At 32.6% G+C, this 16,002-nt stretch overlaps 1 protein-coding gene across 3 annotated transcripts; it reads left to right on the top strand.

Annotated features, from left to right (window-relative positions):
• The first annotated feature begins 9,448 nt into the window (after nucleotides 1-9,448).
• LOC115979836 (serine/threonine-protein kinase D6PKL1-like) lies at nucleotides 9,449-15,492 on the top strand. 3 transcript variants are annotated; one of them, XM_031101916.1, is made up of 4 exons: nucleotides 9,449-9,915; nucleotides 10,866-11,539; nucleotides 11,636-12,824; nucleotides 14,364-15,492. In XM_031101916.1, exons 2-4 carry the CDS (start codon nucleotides 11,059-11,061, stop codon nucleotides 15,217-15,219), a joined length of 2,526 nt encoding a protein of 841 aa, XP_030957776.1. In that variant the 5' UTR covers nucleotides 9,449-9,915; nucleotides 10,866-11,058; the 3' UTR covers nucleotides 15,220-15,492. The 3 variants fall into 3 exon arrangements, with proteins under 3 accessions (XP_030957776.1, XP_030957767.1, XP_030957758.1); XM_031101907.1 differs by having other exon boundaries at nucleotides 10,866-10,961; nucleotides 11,069-12,824; XM_031101898.1 differs by having other exon boundaries at nucleotides 10,866-12,824.
• The last annotated feature ends 510 nt before the right edge of the window (nucleotides 15,493-16,002 follow it).

Below are 16,002 nucleotides of genomic sequence, written 5' to 3' on the forward strand. Positions count from 1 at the left end.
CAGTGATACTTATCCTTATCAATAGAATCTCTCGGAACGTTGCCCTGAATGGCAGATCACACCTTCGGACCTCGGCTTTACTCAGCCGAAGAGGCATTCATCCTCGAACCACCCTATTGGACTCTTATGACCAAGACTCGCCTCCTCACTCACTAACAAAGACCCCCATGACAATGTTTGCTCGTCTTCGGACTACTTCATGTTCTTGGATTGGGCTTCCGGTCCAATATATACATATAGTTATATACCACTGGGCCTACCAACCCTACAGGCATTAAAAAGAAAAACCCTCAAACAAATAACCAAGGGCAAAGATATGACATTTAAGTCCTTTTTTTAGCTATGAATCATTATTTTCTATCATTATTGGCAGATTTCAAATACACACACACACACACATATATATTGAATAAGAAGGAAAAAAATTTAAGTATAGTGTTTTAGGTGTTGTACATTAGGTACCCTAAACACATATAACTGCATTGACCAATTAAACAAATGCAATGTTATTTTTTCCAAAAAATAATAATAATATTCCAATAGGACCAATACAATTATGTGTTTAATATATTGTACTTGTAGGGTCACAGTTTGCAACCCAAGCCCAAGATGTATGAGATCTTGGCCCAATGAACCCAGTACAATAGATTTGTAGAGAGTGAGTCGAAGAACTAGGTCCTAATAAATTTGACAACAGCTAGTATAGATTTAAAAGATGATCAAGCAAGAACAAAGAGAATAAAGCTGAATGAATTCATTGTATGAGGAGGTATTTTGTCATACAAATCAATAACAATTGGATACAAGTATAACTTTGATTGCTACAGTATTCTTTCTCTATTTTTCTGATCCCTTCCTCATGGAAAGTCCCTTACATTATATAGTTCCCTTTGGATTATCTTGATCCTTCACTTGTTAGTCGTCTGAACCCTTACTTGAGTACCTGTCCCATCAGACACCTTCTTTGGCTTTCTGTGAGTTGTGGTGGCTAAGGCAGCACTATTTAGGAGTCTTCTCCACATAAATGCAGCCAGAAAAGTAGTTGCAGTGCATTCAATGCTATGGTAGCAGCTTTCCCTTAGATATTTTTGGGTTGCCCTCCTTTTCGTATATTCATGATGCACGTCCCTATCAATGAAGCTTCTTAAAAGGTCACCCTGATTGTTGGAATACATATTTGAGTTGTACTTATCGTATCCGAGGAATTATTCCACATCGGACCAACTTCCCATTCATATCTTGCTCATTAAATCTTAAGCCTAAATCATTCACTACCATTTGTTCTTCTTCGGACTGCTCATTCTCTCGGTCAAGACCCAAGGCCCAATATATAATTTGGGCCCTTAACCATACAGTACTTAAGAAACTATAATTAAGTTTTACTTAAACAATAAATTTTTTTCTGAAATGGACAATGAAGTGTAAATTTATGACCTTTCGAAAAAAGGACATTACAAAATTAATTATGCTAAATTACAAATTATGCCCTCTAACTTTAACCGGTTTTCTTTAAATTTTTGGCCTTATATATTCATTTCTTTAACTTACATCTATTTTCAACGAAATCCTTTCATCTATAACATACACTATTAAACCCCATAAATTGACTTAGTTTACTATTGGAAATCAATGGGGAGTTTAATTAATGATGCAGTCTGAATAGAGATGTACATGATTTTATTGAAAACTTAAATGAAAATTAATGGAGCTTAATGTAAATTAAAGAAATGAAATGAAAATATAAAAAAGAAACTACGAAGACAAAAATGAAAATATATCAAAATTTATGACTACTTAATACAAAAGTTTATTATGAAATTATTAGTAATAACCATTGCATTTATAACTAGATAGGCTGCTTAAGTTCTTAACATAATTCTCACTTCTCAATTCTCACTCTTGGCGTGACATTTTACAAGTACAAAGTTTATGTGAGGTGAAGAGGGTAAGAATTGGAGTTCAATCCTCCAAAAGGGAGTTTCAAACAACTATACTCTTAGATTAGGTTATATAGTAGAATTTTTTATTTTGTATATATATTAAAAAGAAAAAAAAAAGATTATATGAGTGTAATCTTAATAGTTGATTCCCCCACTATGTAAGAGAACTACAAGACAACTATCTGCCTTAACCTTAGCAAAAATAAAAAATAGAAAATTATCTACCTTAACAACTTGAAAGTCACTCTAGTTACAACTCCTTTTAATTAGAGAATGATCATTTTAAGCCTTTAAATCTAGTTAATATCCACACACACATATATATGTCCAAATAATACCTCAAAATTTTCATTATTCTTGTGTTCTATATATTATAAGTTATAACCTCAATATTTTCTATATATATATTTTTCTCTTTTATCCCCATAATCATGAGAAGGTAGATGGTGGTGTTACTATTGTCACTCTTCAAAGAATTAGCCGCTCATTCAAATCCCATAATTTAATCTGACTAACTCCGTCAAAGATGGGATATATAGATAGCACCACCACCCATTAATCTCTATGATGATGGTTAAAACAATAAAGCATTCTACCTACCGAGTAAAAGAAAGAAAATTTTGGACATACATTATTTGGTTAGCCCTTTAAAGTTGGGTATTGATTATATTTTTTTGCTGTAGTGTTATCATCATTACGTGATAATCAAGTTCTTCCTTTTGCTTTCTAAGAATTTACAGACACCAAGTTCGATGTTACAACAAGTGGCATTAAGGGAGACAATTTGCTATTTTCTCGTGTGCTTTAAACTTTTCTCTTCACATGTCTACTACTTTTGTCATCTAACTATGTTTTTTAAGTCGAAAATTGTAAAGTTGGTTTGGTTCTATATATAACGATTTTTCTGGGCAGTGATTGGTGGTCCCTATAACTAGTAAGTGTTTTATTTTTTTGAACAAACTAATTAATTTATAAAGGATTGTTAATATTTTTTATTGAATTTGAATCTCTGTCACTTTTTTGATAGGATGTTAACCCGTCCAAGCAGCTGCGCTACTCTACAAAAACAAAATATACTTTTTAAGGTTCAAATCTTATTGTGTCTTTTACATAAGAAAATAATAAGAAAAAGCATCATGAAGATGAGTCAACCTCCTGGCAAATTGAATGTGTATAAAGTATACTGTTAGCCTTTAATATAAATATCATATTGATGGAATTTCACTATTTTGTTTAAGTTGATATTATTTTCTTAGTGCATATTTATACTTTCATGCCTGACAGAGATTTTGTTGAGAAAGAGATCTCTTTTAATAAAAAAAGAATAAAAAAGAGAAAGCATAAAACAATGAATTAAGAGGACAAAGTATGAATTTATTTTAATCATCCAAAGGGTACGAAATAATTTAATAGAGTGAAGGAAAAGTAACAGAATCAGAAATATATAAGTTATGTTGACATCATTTAGGTCATCATATAATTAAGTAAATTATTCATTTAATCTATTAAAAAAATGTGATTCTATTACATAGTTAATTAAGAATGAGGAATTTCTGTGTGTGCGCAGCGCTGAAGTTTGAGATTGAAAAGTATGTGATGGTTTGTTTTACCAATTCTTGATAAAATTGTTTTACATAATTAGGAAAATTTGATTTCTCTTCCCCTATAAATTTAGTGTAAGTCACATGCCTAAACAGAACGATTAGACCCATAATGGAAGCAAATGTTGGCAAATTCTGAAGATAATTGATAACAGACAAAGTTAGAGCTGGTATGATTATGCTCCTTTCTTCTTTCTTCTTTCTTCATTCACTTTTGTGAAAAAGTGAGCTTCTCCCAAATTGTTTTTTGAATTCATTCTAGAGGATTCTTAATAAAAATCTAGCCTCAGTATTAAAATTTTGGGATCATTCATGGATGCTTAACAAACTAATCAGAATTAACTACATGTATTCTTTTTTAATGCTGTAATTATCATATCCAATTTATTCTTAGAGGATTGTCCATAAGGAAATATATCAAAATTCTGGGATCATTTATAAATTCTTAACAAACTAATTAACCAAAACCAATTATACTTGTATTATTTATCAATGTTTTAATTATCATATCCAATTCGTTTTTAGAGGATTGTCCATAAAGAAATATTTAAAACGAGAGAATTAATTTACACATTCAGGAAAAACTAGAAAGAGTTCATCTTCTGTAGCAAGTTAGGTGAGCTCTTCACTCAGAGATCATGTACAGCATCTACAAAGACTACAGTAACAGCATATCTTGGAACTTTTACTAGGTCAACAATGGTGCTCAATTAACTGCTTGTCAGCTTCCTTTCAGTGGAGTTGGGTGGCTTTATATTTTGTTGTATTGTTGCTGTCAATTACCAGACAATATATATTTTAAGGCTCTCTTGTTTCTTCAAGCAAAAAGAAAAACATAAAATTCAAGAAGGAAAAAGAAATTGCATATCCGGGAACAAAGTAATAAACACATTTTAAATACAAACCGTTGGGCCACATGGCATTTTTAAGCATCATGTTCACCTACAAAGACTGCTAATCTTAGGGTTCTCAATCAATTGGCATATATGGCAATCATAACTTCATATATATAGCCCTATTCAAACCCTAATAAAGAGAAACACACACCAGAGTTAGGTCCCAGGACTCAAGTTATATTTTGGGACATGTATTTAATTAATGTGTGACTTTGTTGCCAAGAGTCCATTGCGCTAATGGCATCAACATTGATCACTTTTTTCATGGGATGTTTATTGTTTAGGGTTTAAACCATACTAGACGCGTTTATATGTGATGGGAAAATTCAAGATACTTTTTTTTTTTGTTAAAATAAAAAGCTTTTTTGATTTATAATTAAGTACATCAATTGCTAATAAGGCAAACCTTCAAGCCAAAACAATAGTATCAACATATTCCTTAACATTCTCAATATATATATATATATATATATATATTCCTTAACATAATTAGCATTTAGCAATAGCAAAAGCAACTTGATTCTCTTCCTTAGCTACATAGAGAAATAAGATCATGATCATTCCATCGCACAAGAGAGCCAAGCCATCTCACCAAGACTGATTCTATGACCATAAAAAAAAGGTTGATACTTCAGTTTAACTCAAACCTGTTCAATACCAATCTCTGGGTGCCTTGTTTCTATAAACAACAAAACATTGGGAACCTTTTTCCTTTGTTAAAGAAAGGATTAATTAGGACATCACTAATTCAGGATTCAAGATACTTAAGTACAAATTGATACTGTAGAAAAGTGAGGGAGTAGAGAATATTGGAAATGAAAAGAAAAGTTAAGACACTTTTATTGGAAATTTGTAATTATAAGTGAAGAGAAGTGAAATCAACATGAAAGGTAAGAATTTTTTAGAAAGACATTTTTTTTAAAATATCCTAAATGCTGAGAGAGAGAGAGAGAGAGAGAGTAAAAAATAAGTAATGTCCACCTCAAGTTTTATTTCTTTTTTTGAGAAGGATGTCCACCTCAAGTTTGTTGTGAGATATATATATATATATATATCTCTCTTTCTAGCTTCTCCCCCCACCTGGTTTATAAAGGTTCAGCATAAGCTATTCCTTACATTTTTCCTAAACTCTGTCTATACTTTTAAATAGGAAGGGTGGACTTCAAAGAATGGTGTTTTTCTTTAAAAAAGAAAGAAAGAAAAAGGATTGTTGTTTTTCTCAATTCTCTTTTGTATATTGCCCCCCACCTTCCATTTCTCCTCTTTAAAATTTCAATTGTCTCTCGACTTCTTTCGATAAGAGGGCACAATATGTTAAAGAAATTTTGCAATTATCACAACCTAGAATTATATATTGTTACATAATAAATGATATATTGTTACCATATTAAGATGATTGAAAAATTATACAATCAACATTTTTGCAATTGAACCCAAATTTGGGGTTAAAACGTGAGCCGGCAAAGTCTAATAAGTTAATAACTTGATCTCTTCTCAAAACTCAAAACGATCTCCAAAATTTTTTTTAAAAAAAAAAAAAAAAAAAAAACATTCACTTTGGTAAATTTTACTTAAGTCACCTTCTTTATTTTTTTAAGCTATCAATTTTAAAAATACACCCTACACCATTTATCATTATATTTTTTTCTAACTCTATTTGGTTGCAAGGATAGAAAATATTAGTTTTCTATCATGTGTGTTACGTAGAGAGAATGGAAATATGAAATGATGAAAAATAAATATAAAACTAGTCGAAAACTCATGTAATGTAAGAGAGTTATTTTTCTCTCTTTTATTTTGTATATAAATATGAAATTAATAATTATGATAGTTATTAATAAACATTTATTTTGATTGTGTTTTTCTATTAAATATTAAATTTGATAATTATGGTATATTTTTTAATAGTTATTTATTATTATTGTATTTTTATAAAATATATTTATTATGATAATTATTATTAATATATATTTATCATAATAATTAATATTTATTAGTATAGTTATGATAATTGTGGGGACGCGACCCATATATGTATTGGGCTTTGGGCTTGTCCGAGGAGGCATAATGATTCGAGAATAGATCAACAGTAAGGAAGAAGTAAGACTAAGGATATTTAGGAAAAATATCTCCTCGGCTAAGTAAAGAAGGGGTCAAAAGGTGAGCTCTATTATTTAGAGTGACATTCTAGGAAGCTCTGGTGATAAGGATATGCACTGTGAATGTACGGGACAATGTGGGAGTTGAGAAATATCTAAGAAAAAACTGCTACCGCCGCATTAAATGCTTTACAGCTAACTCTCTGACCACATTTATGTGGAGAAGACCCCTGAAAAGTGCTGTCTTGATCACTCCAACTCACAGAGGGCCTATAAGGGTGTCCGATGGGACAAACACTTAAGTGATGGCTTGGACGATCGACAAGTGGAGGGCCAAGATCATTCAAAGGGAGATATATAATGTAAGAGATCCCTGAGAAAATGGAGGGATCGAAAAGAAAAAGGAAAACAGTGTAGCAACCAAGAACTGAACTTATAATCAAACTTGAGAATCAATTTACAAAAACTGATCTTCTCGGACTACACTGAAGATAGTTTTCTTTAGATTAAACTTGTCCATTTACATATTCTTGTGATTTGAATCCACTTCATTTGTGGACTGATTCATTAAAGCCTAATTTTCCAACTCACTCTCTACAAATTCATTGCATTGGGTCTTTAGGACCTAAGTCCATCCACCATTTGGGCGAGAAACCCAAATCCGGTCCTTACAATAATTATTAGTAGATATTTATTATGATTTTGTTTATATATGGTACTATCAATTTTATTAATTAAAGAAAATATGATGTGAAAAATATTTTAATTGATGGTTTGAATATATAATATAATTTAAAATAAATTAAAAAATATATGTTAGAATATTGATGCGTAAAATTGTGAGACCTCAAAAAATTTATGTGGCAAAATATTAAGAAATTAATAAAAAGTTAAAATTTTTTAGTATCCATGCAATGCATAGGAAAATATAATAATATGATTTTTTCTCTTTTAATTTTTTTAAAATATTAAATTTGATAATTATGATAGTTGCTGATATAACAATTGTTATGATTGCATTTTTATGTGGAACTATGTATTATAATATTAGCATTTATTATGATGATGATTGTATATGAAGCATATATTATATCATTTAAATAAAATAGGAATGATGTCAAGATTCCAATGGAGGGTTTAAATATAGAATAGAATTTAATATTAAAATTATGAGGTGTAAAATTATGAGATCTCAAAAACTTATGTGGCACAATATCATAAAGTTAACTAAATGCCAAATAACTTTGGTTATATATAAATCTATATTATAAATTATTTTGTTTTATTGGAAAGAAAAATGAGATAGCGAAAAATGTAGTATGGCTAAATTTGCTATAATGTTAATATTATATAAGAAATATTATTTTAATAGTATCTCAGAAGTAATTAATTCATCTCACCACCTCTTCTCTCCATCTGCCATTCCCTTTTATCATTTTTTCTATTTTTACTCCAACCAAACATGGGATAGAGAATAAAAGGAGGAGAGAGAAATTTTGAATAAAAGATTATAAAAAAAAAAAAGTTTTACAGAGCAATACAATACTTTCCTAACTTAATTTTAACGTTTTGTATAAATTTGAATAGTATCTGGAGAGCTGGATGAAGGACATTTTTTTACTTCTGTGAATCTTGACTAAAATACTCTTTGTCTTTCATTTTATCTAAAAAATATTAGATTATCAAAAAAATATTTTTAAAGAGTCAATGTTAATGCTTTAGCTTTAAGGGGAAACAAAAGAAAAAGAAGAAGAAGAAGAAGAAGCTATCGTTGTTCAAAAACAGAAGTTAAACAATATTTGTTTTTTAAGCTTCTTACAATTTATTTAAGAATTTGAGTTAAGAAATAAATTGAGTAAAAATATACTTCTTCCTTTTTTCTTTTTTTTTTAATAAAAAACTTTGACTTTAAAAAATTAATTAATAAATAAAAGAATAATTTGTAATTTACATTCTTTGACTTAAAGTTTGGGGTGATTTTAATTTTGCCCCTTAAAATTTAAAATTTTGGATCCATAAAACCAAGAAATTGTTAGATCCATTAGAAAAATTGTTGAAGTAGTCATCATGATCCTTCTAACCAATAAAAGCACTGCTATTTATGCAAATGTGACATTACCGAGTGATTTTTAATTTTTAATTTGTGCTGATTAAGAATCTGATTTACACATTTATATAAGTAACATTATTTCACTAGTTGGGACAGCAATCCTCTAATGCACCTAATAACTTCTCCCATAAAACCAGCTTTGTTTTTTTTTTTTTTTTTTGATGGGAAAACAAGCTTTGTTTTGAAATTAAATGATACTTAACAACGCCTCGTCACAGCACATAAATAAAATGGCTTAAATACAAACACTATGAAAAGTATTGGACACATATCTAAGTTTGTTAGAAAACCATTTAAGGAACTTTTCTACTGGAAAATATAAAAGTGATTAATTTTTTTCAAATTCTTATAAACAATTTCAAAAAATGGGTAGTTAATATACTAACCAGACCCAAATCAAAATTACACCAAACTAAAAATAATAAATTACAATTTTTTTGAAAGAGTTTCAATTTATAACATCGATTTTTAATGATAGCTCTTTATCATTAGACTAAGATACCAATCAATTTTTGGTATAAGCAAAAATTAAATTTTAAAAGTCTTATTTAACTATAAAAAACTTTACCCTTAATTGAAATTCATAAATTATAATTTAATTAAAACTTAAAACTTAAAACAAACTGACAATAAATTAAAGAGGAAAAAAATAAAACTGATAATGTGTACGAAATCTCAGAGTAACAGCAATTTGTCGTGGGACCGTGAATAGTGTAAGAGATCGATGACTCCAAATTAATAATATTATTATAAATTTATTATACTATACAAAAATGAATAATAAAAAAATGAAAATGAAACTCCCTCTTTCTTTTTGTGTATCTATGTCTGTGTCTATGAGTGATATTTTTTTCCTTTCCGCCATTTTGAGTCAGAGAGAAAGAAAGAAAGTGAGAGGAAAGAAACAGTAGCTGAAGCTTTGGAGCTATAGTACCAGCAATAGTTGTGACTCTCTGATATTTCTCGTGATTTGCATTTCAACCCTTTCTTTTTTTTTCTCTCTCTCTCTCTCTCTCTTTCTTCATTCACTGCTAGTGCTTTCTCAACCTCTAACCAAACCCACTTTGCTTTCTCTCGTTAGCTCTAACCAGTATCCATCTTCAACAAAAATCAAGACCCCAGAAGAAGAACAAGCTTTTTGTTTGTCTGTCCCTTCCAAAAAAGCCTGTCTTTTTTTTTTTCTATTGTTTTTGAAGCTTTCTTTGTTTCCACTGCTTATTGATCACTGTGTCTCTCAGGGCTGTTTTGGGACCACTCTCTTTGTTTCAGGTTTGCTTTGCTTTTCTCTCTCTCTCTATCTCTATCTCTCTGTGTCTCAAAAAGTCTGTTTTGTTTTTCTTCTTGGTTGTTTTTGATTGTGATGCATACATAGAGCTCAATTTTTAGCTGACACCTGGGATGATCATATGATTCTATTAGCCTTTTCTTTTTGGCTTTTTTTATTATTATTATTTTTTTGAAATTTTGAATTTTGATTGTTGGGTTTGCTGTGGTTTAGTTAATGAACCTGTCCAATTCTTATCAAAAAGTTAATTTTCTCAACTTTTTTACCTGCATTTTTCAAAATTTTATATGTAATGTTTTGTATTGTAAAGAAAGAATTTTTATTGATAAAAAATAGAAGATTGGAGTGGATCCATTATCATATACCTGATCCTAACTGATGGTTTAGGTTGTGATCTTTTTTTGGGTCTTGGATGAATTATTTAGTGGGAAATATGTGTGTGAAACTCTTTATGCTTGAAACTTTAGAGGCAGGAACATGGATGCCTAAGCATGTGTTTTTGGATTTATGAATCTTTTGATATGGTGTGGTGGATAAAGGTCACAGATTCAAAGATATACCAGTAATTGATTTGTATTTCCCTTTTAAAAATATATATATATATATATATTTTTTTTAATTTTATGATGGGTTCTGGAATTAAAAGAAAACAAGAAGAAAAGGTAGATTTCACATGTTAAAAGTATGTCCTGCAGGAAATTTTTTTGTTTTTTGTAACTTGTATTTATTTTGAGGGACCAAATGGGTGATGGATACAGTTGACATAAATTGTTGTGCTGAGAGGTGTTGGCTTTGATTGGTTAGATCAAATTGAAAAGTCTTTAGCCCTTTGGTTATATCTAGGAGTATTTAACCCTTTGTGGGAGGAAAAGTGCATAATTTTATTAAATAAATTTAAGGCCTGTACTTATCTGAAATGTGGCGATCATGACAGGTTTGGATGCTTCATTTTTGAATTAGTGAAGAGGATTTAACAAGCCATTTGAATCTGTAAATCACTATGATAGAAGGAAGCTTCAGAGTATATGTGGTGTGTTTTCTAGATTCTGTGCTGGTCCATGTTCAAAATTCTTCTCTAGAATTGGGTTAATTTTTGCAAGGCTGAAACTACTTTTTGTGGAATTTTTATGGAATCAGCAAAGATGGGGACTCTACCCGGTACTAGTGAAATTGTGGAATCAACAGAAGAATCGGATTCTCAATATAAAATGGATGAGAAAACTGTAAACCTCTGTATGCAGGAATTGGGAAATAGATATTCTATAGAGGATGATATTAATCGCCTTTTTCAGCAAATTGACATTAAAACTAAAGCTAGAAGATTGGGTCAGTCGCATGAAATTGGTAGAGACCCTTTGCGAAAGAGTGCTCAGAAAAGGCCGATGAGAGTTAGTTCGTCTCATTCATCAGGAATTGGAATAGCAGAGCCTGTGAGTTTGAAGCAAGCCCTAAGAGGACTCTGCATCTCGCAGGCATCTGAAATGGCTGCCATGAAGCGATTATCTAAGCCACCCAGTTCACCAGGAGTCTCAGAAGCGGGAACCATCAAAAGGTTGTATAGGGCAGTGGTTGTTGAGGCAAATGGAACTGGCATTCCAACAAAAGAAGGTAAGGGCAATTTGATGGAAATCTCTCTTGTACCAGAAAGAAGCATGTCAAGATTTTCTGATATGACACCTGAATCCATGCAAATGCCCAATGCAGATTTATCAAACCATAGTGCTCATCCCTCCACTCCTTCAGCTGGTGGAATGATGCCAGATGCAATGATGACCAGATTACCATCACAGGATCAGATTGTTCCTTTGCAGACAGATGTTGGGAGTGAAATGTTAAAGGCAGAGGTCAGAAAACTAAAATCTGCAGATTCTTCAATCACTAATGTCAGCGAGAAGGTTCTGGAGGTGGATGCAGCTGCTCCCACTTCAGTAGAAGTTCCAAGCAAAACTTTAATGCCAGATGGGGGGCAGAAAGGTAAGTTGCAGTCTCTGTCCTCCACATCTAGCTCCAGCAATGCTAGTAGGGTAAGCAAATGGGCTAGCAACAGTCAAAGTTTAATGAAGCCAGTCTTCAGGAACAAGAACTCTATCAAGACAAAAACAAAGCAGGATTCAAGTTCTGCCTCAAGCAGTTCTAATCCTTGTAATGAAAAACTTGATGATGATTTGGGTCCTAGTACAAGTAATGTGGACAATCAGACACAAAGTTGTACTATGAAGCCTGATAGGAAACAAAATGAGAAGGCTTCTTCAGCATCTAGCAGTATGAATGTTAGCATTGAAGCCAATTCAAGTACTTTGGACACGGGTTCAAGCAAACCAGGTTTCAGTTTGAATTGTAGTAACAGAAGTAAATCTCTTGTGACAAAGACTGATGAGAGATCAAGGTCTAGAGAAAAGGGGGAGTTCTCCCAAAGCTCAAAAAGTAGCATTGGTGACTATAGTACTAGCACAAGCAATAGTGAGGAAAGCAATGTGTGTGGGCCTAGTCGCAGTGGCAAGAGGCCTCACATGTCTAAAGACTTGAGATGGGAAGCCATCCATAGTGTTCAGAAGCAGCAAGGAAACTTAAGTTTGAGGCATTTCAAGATGCTTAGGAGGCTTGGTTGTGGAGACATTGGGACTGTTTATCTCGCTGAACTAACTAGTACAAACTGCCTATTTGCTTTGAAGGTGATGGATAATGATTTTTTGGTGAGCAGGAAAAAAATGCCCAGGGCCCAAACTGAAAAAGAGATATTACAAATGCTGGATCATCCTTTTCTTCCTACTCTGTATGCCCATATTGCAACGGATAAGCTGTCATGTTTGGTTATGGAGTATTGTCCAGGTGGAGATTTGCATGTGCTGCGGCAGAAGCAACCAAGCAGGTGTTTCTCAGAACAAGCTTCCAGGTAGCTTTTCATGTTAATTTTGTTTATATGATATGGTCCTGCAATGTCTTCTTCAATGGTTTCTTTATGATTGAAGTGGTCATTCTCTCTCTCTCTCTCTCTCTCTCTCTCTCTCTCTCTTTCAAAATAATTTTCCTTATGTTTTATCCCAGGTGACACTTTCTATTATATATATTGGTCAGGTTCAAGTTAAACATGGTGTAATACCTTATAAAAGTTACACCACTGCAGGACTAATTAATATATTGAAATTTCATCAAACCTACTGCCATATTACATTTTCTCTTCATACCTGTCAAACTTGCCAATAGGTGAATGGAGATTAAGCGATAACTAATTTATTATTAATTTTTTAAAAATGGTTTAGTAACATTATTTGCTATTTTCTTAAAACAAAATAAAAAGATGAGTTCATGCATAATAGATTGGATGGTAAATGATATCCAACAAATGTAAAATTTTACATGCAAGACAAGCATGAGAAGAACTTGTGTATCCAACCATTTGTTTTGGCAAAATTTTATTTTAATGAAAAGTTATGTATTGTGGTGTAATATTTACAAAGTTTGAAATGAAATGTTGTTTGATCCTACCCCCATATATACAATTTTCTTGGATTTTGCTACCTTTTCTATTAAGCATACAATTAAGCTGTTGTTTGGCTGAAATTCAGAGCTTTTGCCAGACATTAAAAGACTTGATGGTTATGAGTGAACTTGTTTTATTGATTTAACAGATTATTATATTTAATTGTTAACATTTAATTTTTTTAAGTGGGTAATATTATGGCGTAAACCTTAATCTGCAGTTCAAGGTCAGAAGAAATTTCCTTGCAATGATTTGTGGCCTTGTACCTGCCATTTTCCTTAGGTTAATATGCCTTAGCAAATCAGTGAAGCTATGCTCCTGTACTTACATCGGATGGACTGGAGTCAAGAGCTTGGAGCCAAATAATTAGACAATAGGTAAAAAGGTCTTAAGCTCACACTCTAGAATTGAAACTTCGTTTTTTAATTGATGAGTGGATGAAAATAAAAGTATGGTCTATACTTTAGGACTTGGGATGGCAAAAGTTTAGGTGCTAGTGTAGCACCAGAGCAAATGAGAGGAAAGTGAGTGGCTCCCAGATGTTTTGGATGTATTGATTAACCCTCAGCTCTGTAAGATTGTGTTTATGGCCAAAGTTGAATTATTTGCACTTCCAGCTCATACTTACTAGGTAGATATTGGGTTCCTATCAACTTATGTATGACACTGACTTCTGGGTATCCCTTACTAGGTCGATTGGACGCATGTAGTGTCAATCAGAATTAAAATGAGTCGGCAAAGTGGCATGTATGCTAATTGTTTGTTTTTGTTTGTTATCTTCTCTTGGCAAAAACTGTGCTGGAATTTTTATGATAAATCAAATTAGGTGAAGGAGAATCAAATTCCATTAATAAAAAAATCTAGGGGGATTTGCTACATCATCTGTCTTCCATAATTGTTACTCAGACAGTTCAATATTCTTTAGAATAATTCAAGCCATCACACATGCAGGTTTTATGTTGCTGAAGTTCTCCTCGCACTGGAGTATTTACATATGCTTGGAGTTGTGTACAGAGACTTGAAACCAGAAAATATCCTGGTCAGAGAAGATGGTCACATCATGCTCTCAGATTTTGACTTATCACTGAGATGTGCTGTCAATCCGATGGTGGTTAAATCTTCTTCTCCCATCCTGGAACCCGTGAAAAAGATGTCAAGTCCATGTACCGAATCTAGCTGCATCGATCCTTTTTGTCTCCAACCATCTTGGCAAGTCCCATGCTTCACTCCTAGACTTATATCTGCTGCAGCAAAAGCTCGGAAGATAAAAGCTGATCTAGCTGCCCAGGTCAGCCCACTCCCACAGCTTGTCGTGGAGCCAACAAGTGCTCGATCAAACTCCTTTGTAGGAACCCATGAATACCTTGCTCCTGAGATCATCAAAGGGGAGGGTCACGGGAGTGCTGTTGATTGGTGGACGTTTGGAATTTTTCTGTTTGAACTGTTATATGGTAAGACACCCTTCAAGGGTTCAGGAAATGAGGAAACACTATCGAACGTAGTGTCACGGAGCCTCAAGTTTCCAAATAGCCCTATAGTTAGCTTTCATGCAAGAGATTTGATAAGAGGCCTTCTCATAAAGGACCCCGAAAATCGGTTAGGATCTGTGAAAGGGGCTGCAGAGATCAAGCAGCACCCTTTCTTTGAAGGCCTTAATTGGGCTCTAATACGGTGTGCAGTACCACCGGAGCTGCCAAAGTTCTCTGATATTGAAAGTGCTGCAACAGCCGCACAGAAAAAGGAGAGTGCTAAGTGTAATGAGCTTGAGACTACAGGAGGAGAGTATGTGGAGTTTGAGCTATTCTAATTAGAAGAGGGTTTTCTTTTCTTAACTTTTTCTTCCTTGTTGCAACTGATAATATAGTTTATAATGTAAATGTTATACAATACTATGGCGGCATATTATAGAGTTTTACATATAAAATATGAATCAGTAGCTGAGAGTCCAAATGGGAACCAAGGGGAGCCTTTTTCTCTACCCTTGTTGGTAGGTTTTATTTCATGCACTTGTACCTTAATTGGCCAAGCTCGTGGGACATTATACATTAAACATATTCACTTTCATGGTCTTTTATGGCTACTCAGAGAGTTGTCTTCCATTCCATTCCATTCTACCTATTATTACAATGTCAAGCTCAAATTCAAAGGCATTTTTACTTTTTACTAAGCTTCTTGGACAGTGTCGTCCATGCATTCATTAAACCAAAATGTGTTTTCCTTTTTTGTTGTCATATCTCAACCTATCACCACCACATATCATATCAGCGAGACTACATCAGACATAGGAAGAAGGATGTGACGTAACGTACAACATGATAATGGAACAGATCTTATTTTGAAGGGACATGGCATAGAATTTTAAGCACAATTAATGTTCTACTATGTTCTTGCTGGCATCCATGTCCGCTGATGTCTGAGAATCTTGGAATCTAGTTACTCACAAACAAATGGATTCCTTTTAACAATTTGCAGCCATATATAAGCTCAAAAATCCTTTTAAAATTTCCGAAAATCTTATAATGTAATGTCTAATCATATGACTAGAAGTAATTATATGGCAGTGAAAGGTTTCATAACATATTGTCCAGTT

This window comes from Quercus lobata, chromosome 1 (assembly GCF_001633185.2).
Source record: "Quercus lobata isolate SW786 chromosome 1, ValleyOak3.0 Primary Assembly, whole genome shotgun sequence".
Classification (NCBI taxonomy): Eukaryota; Viridiplantae; Streptophyta; class Magnoliopsida; order Fagales; family Fagaceae; genus Quercus; species Quercus lobata.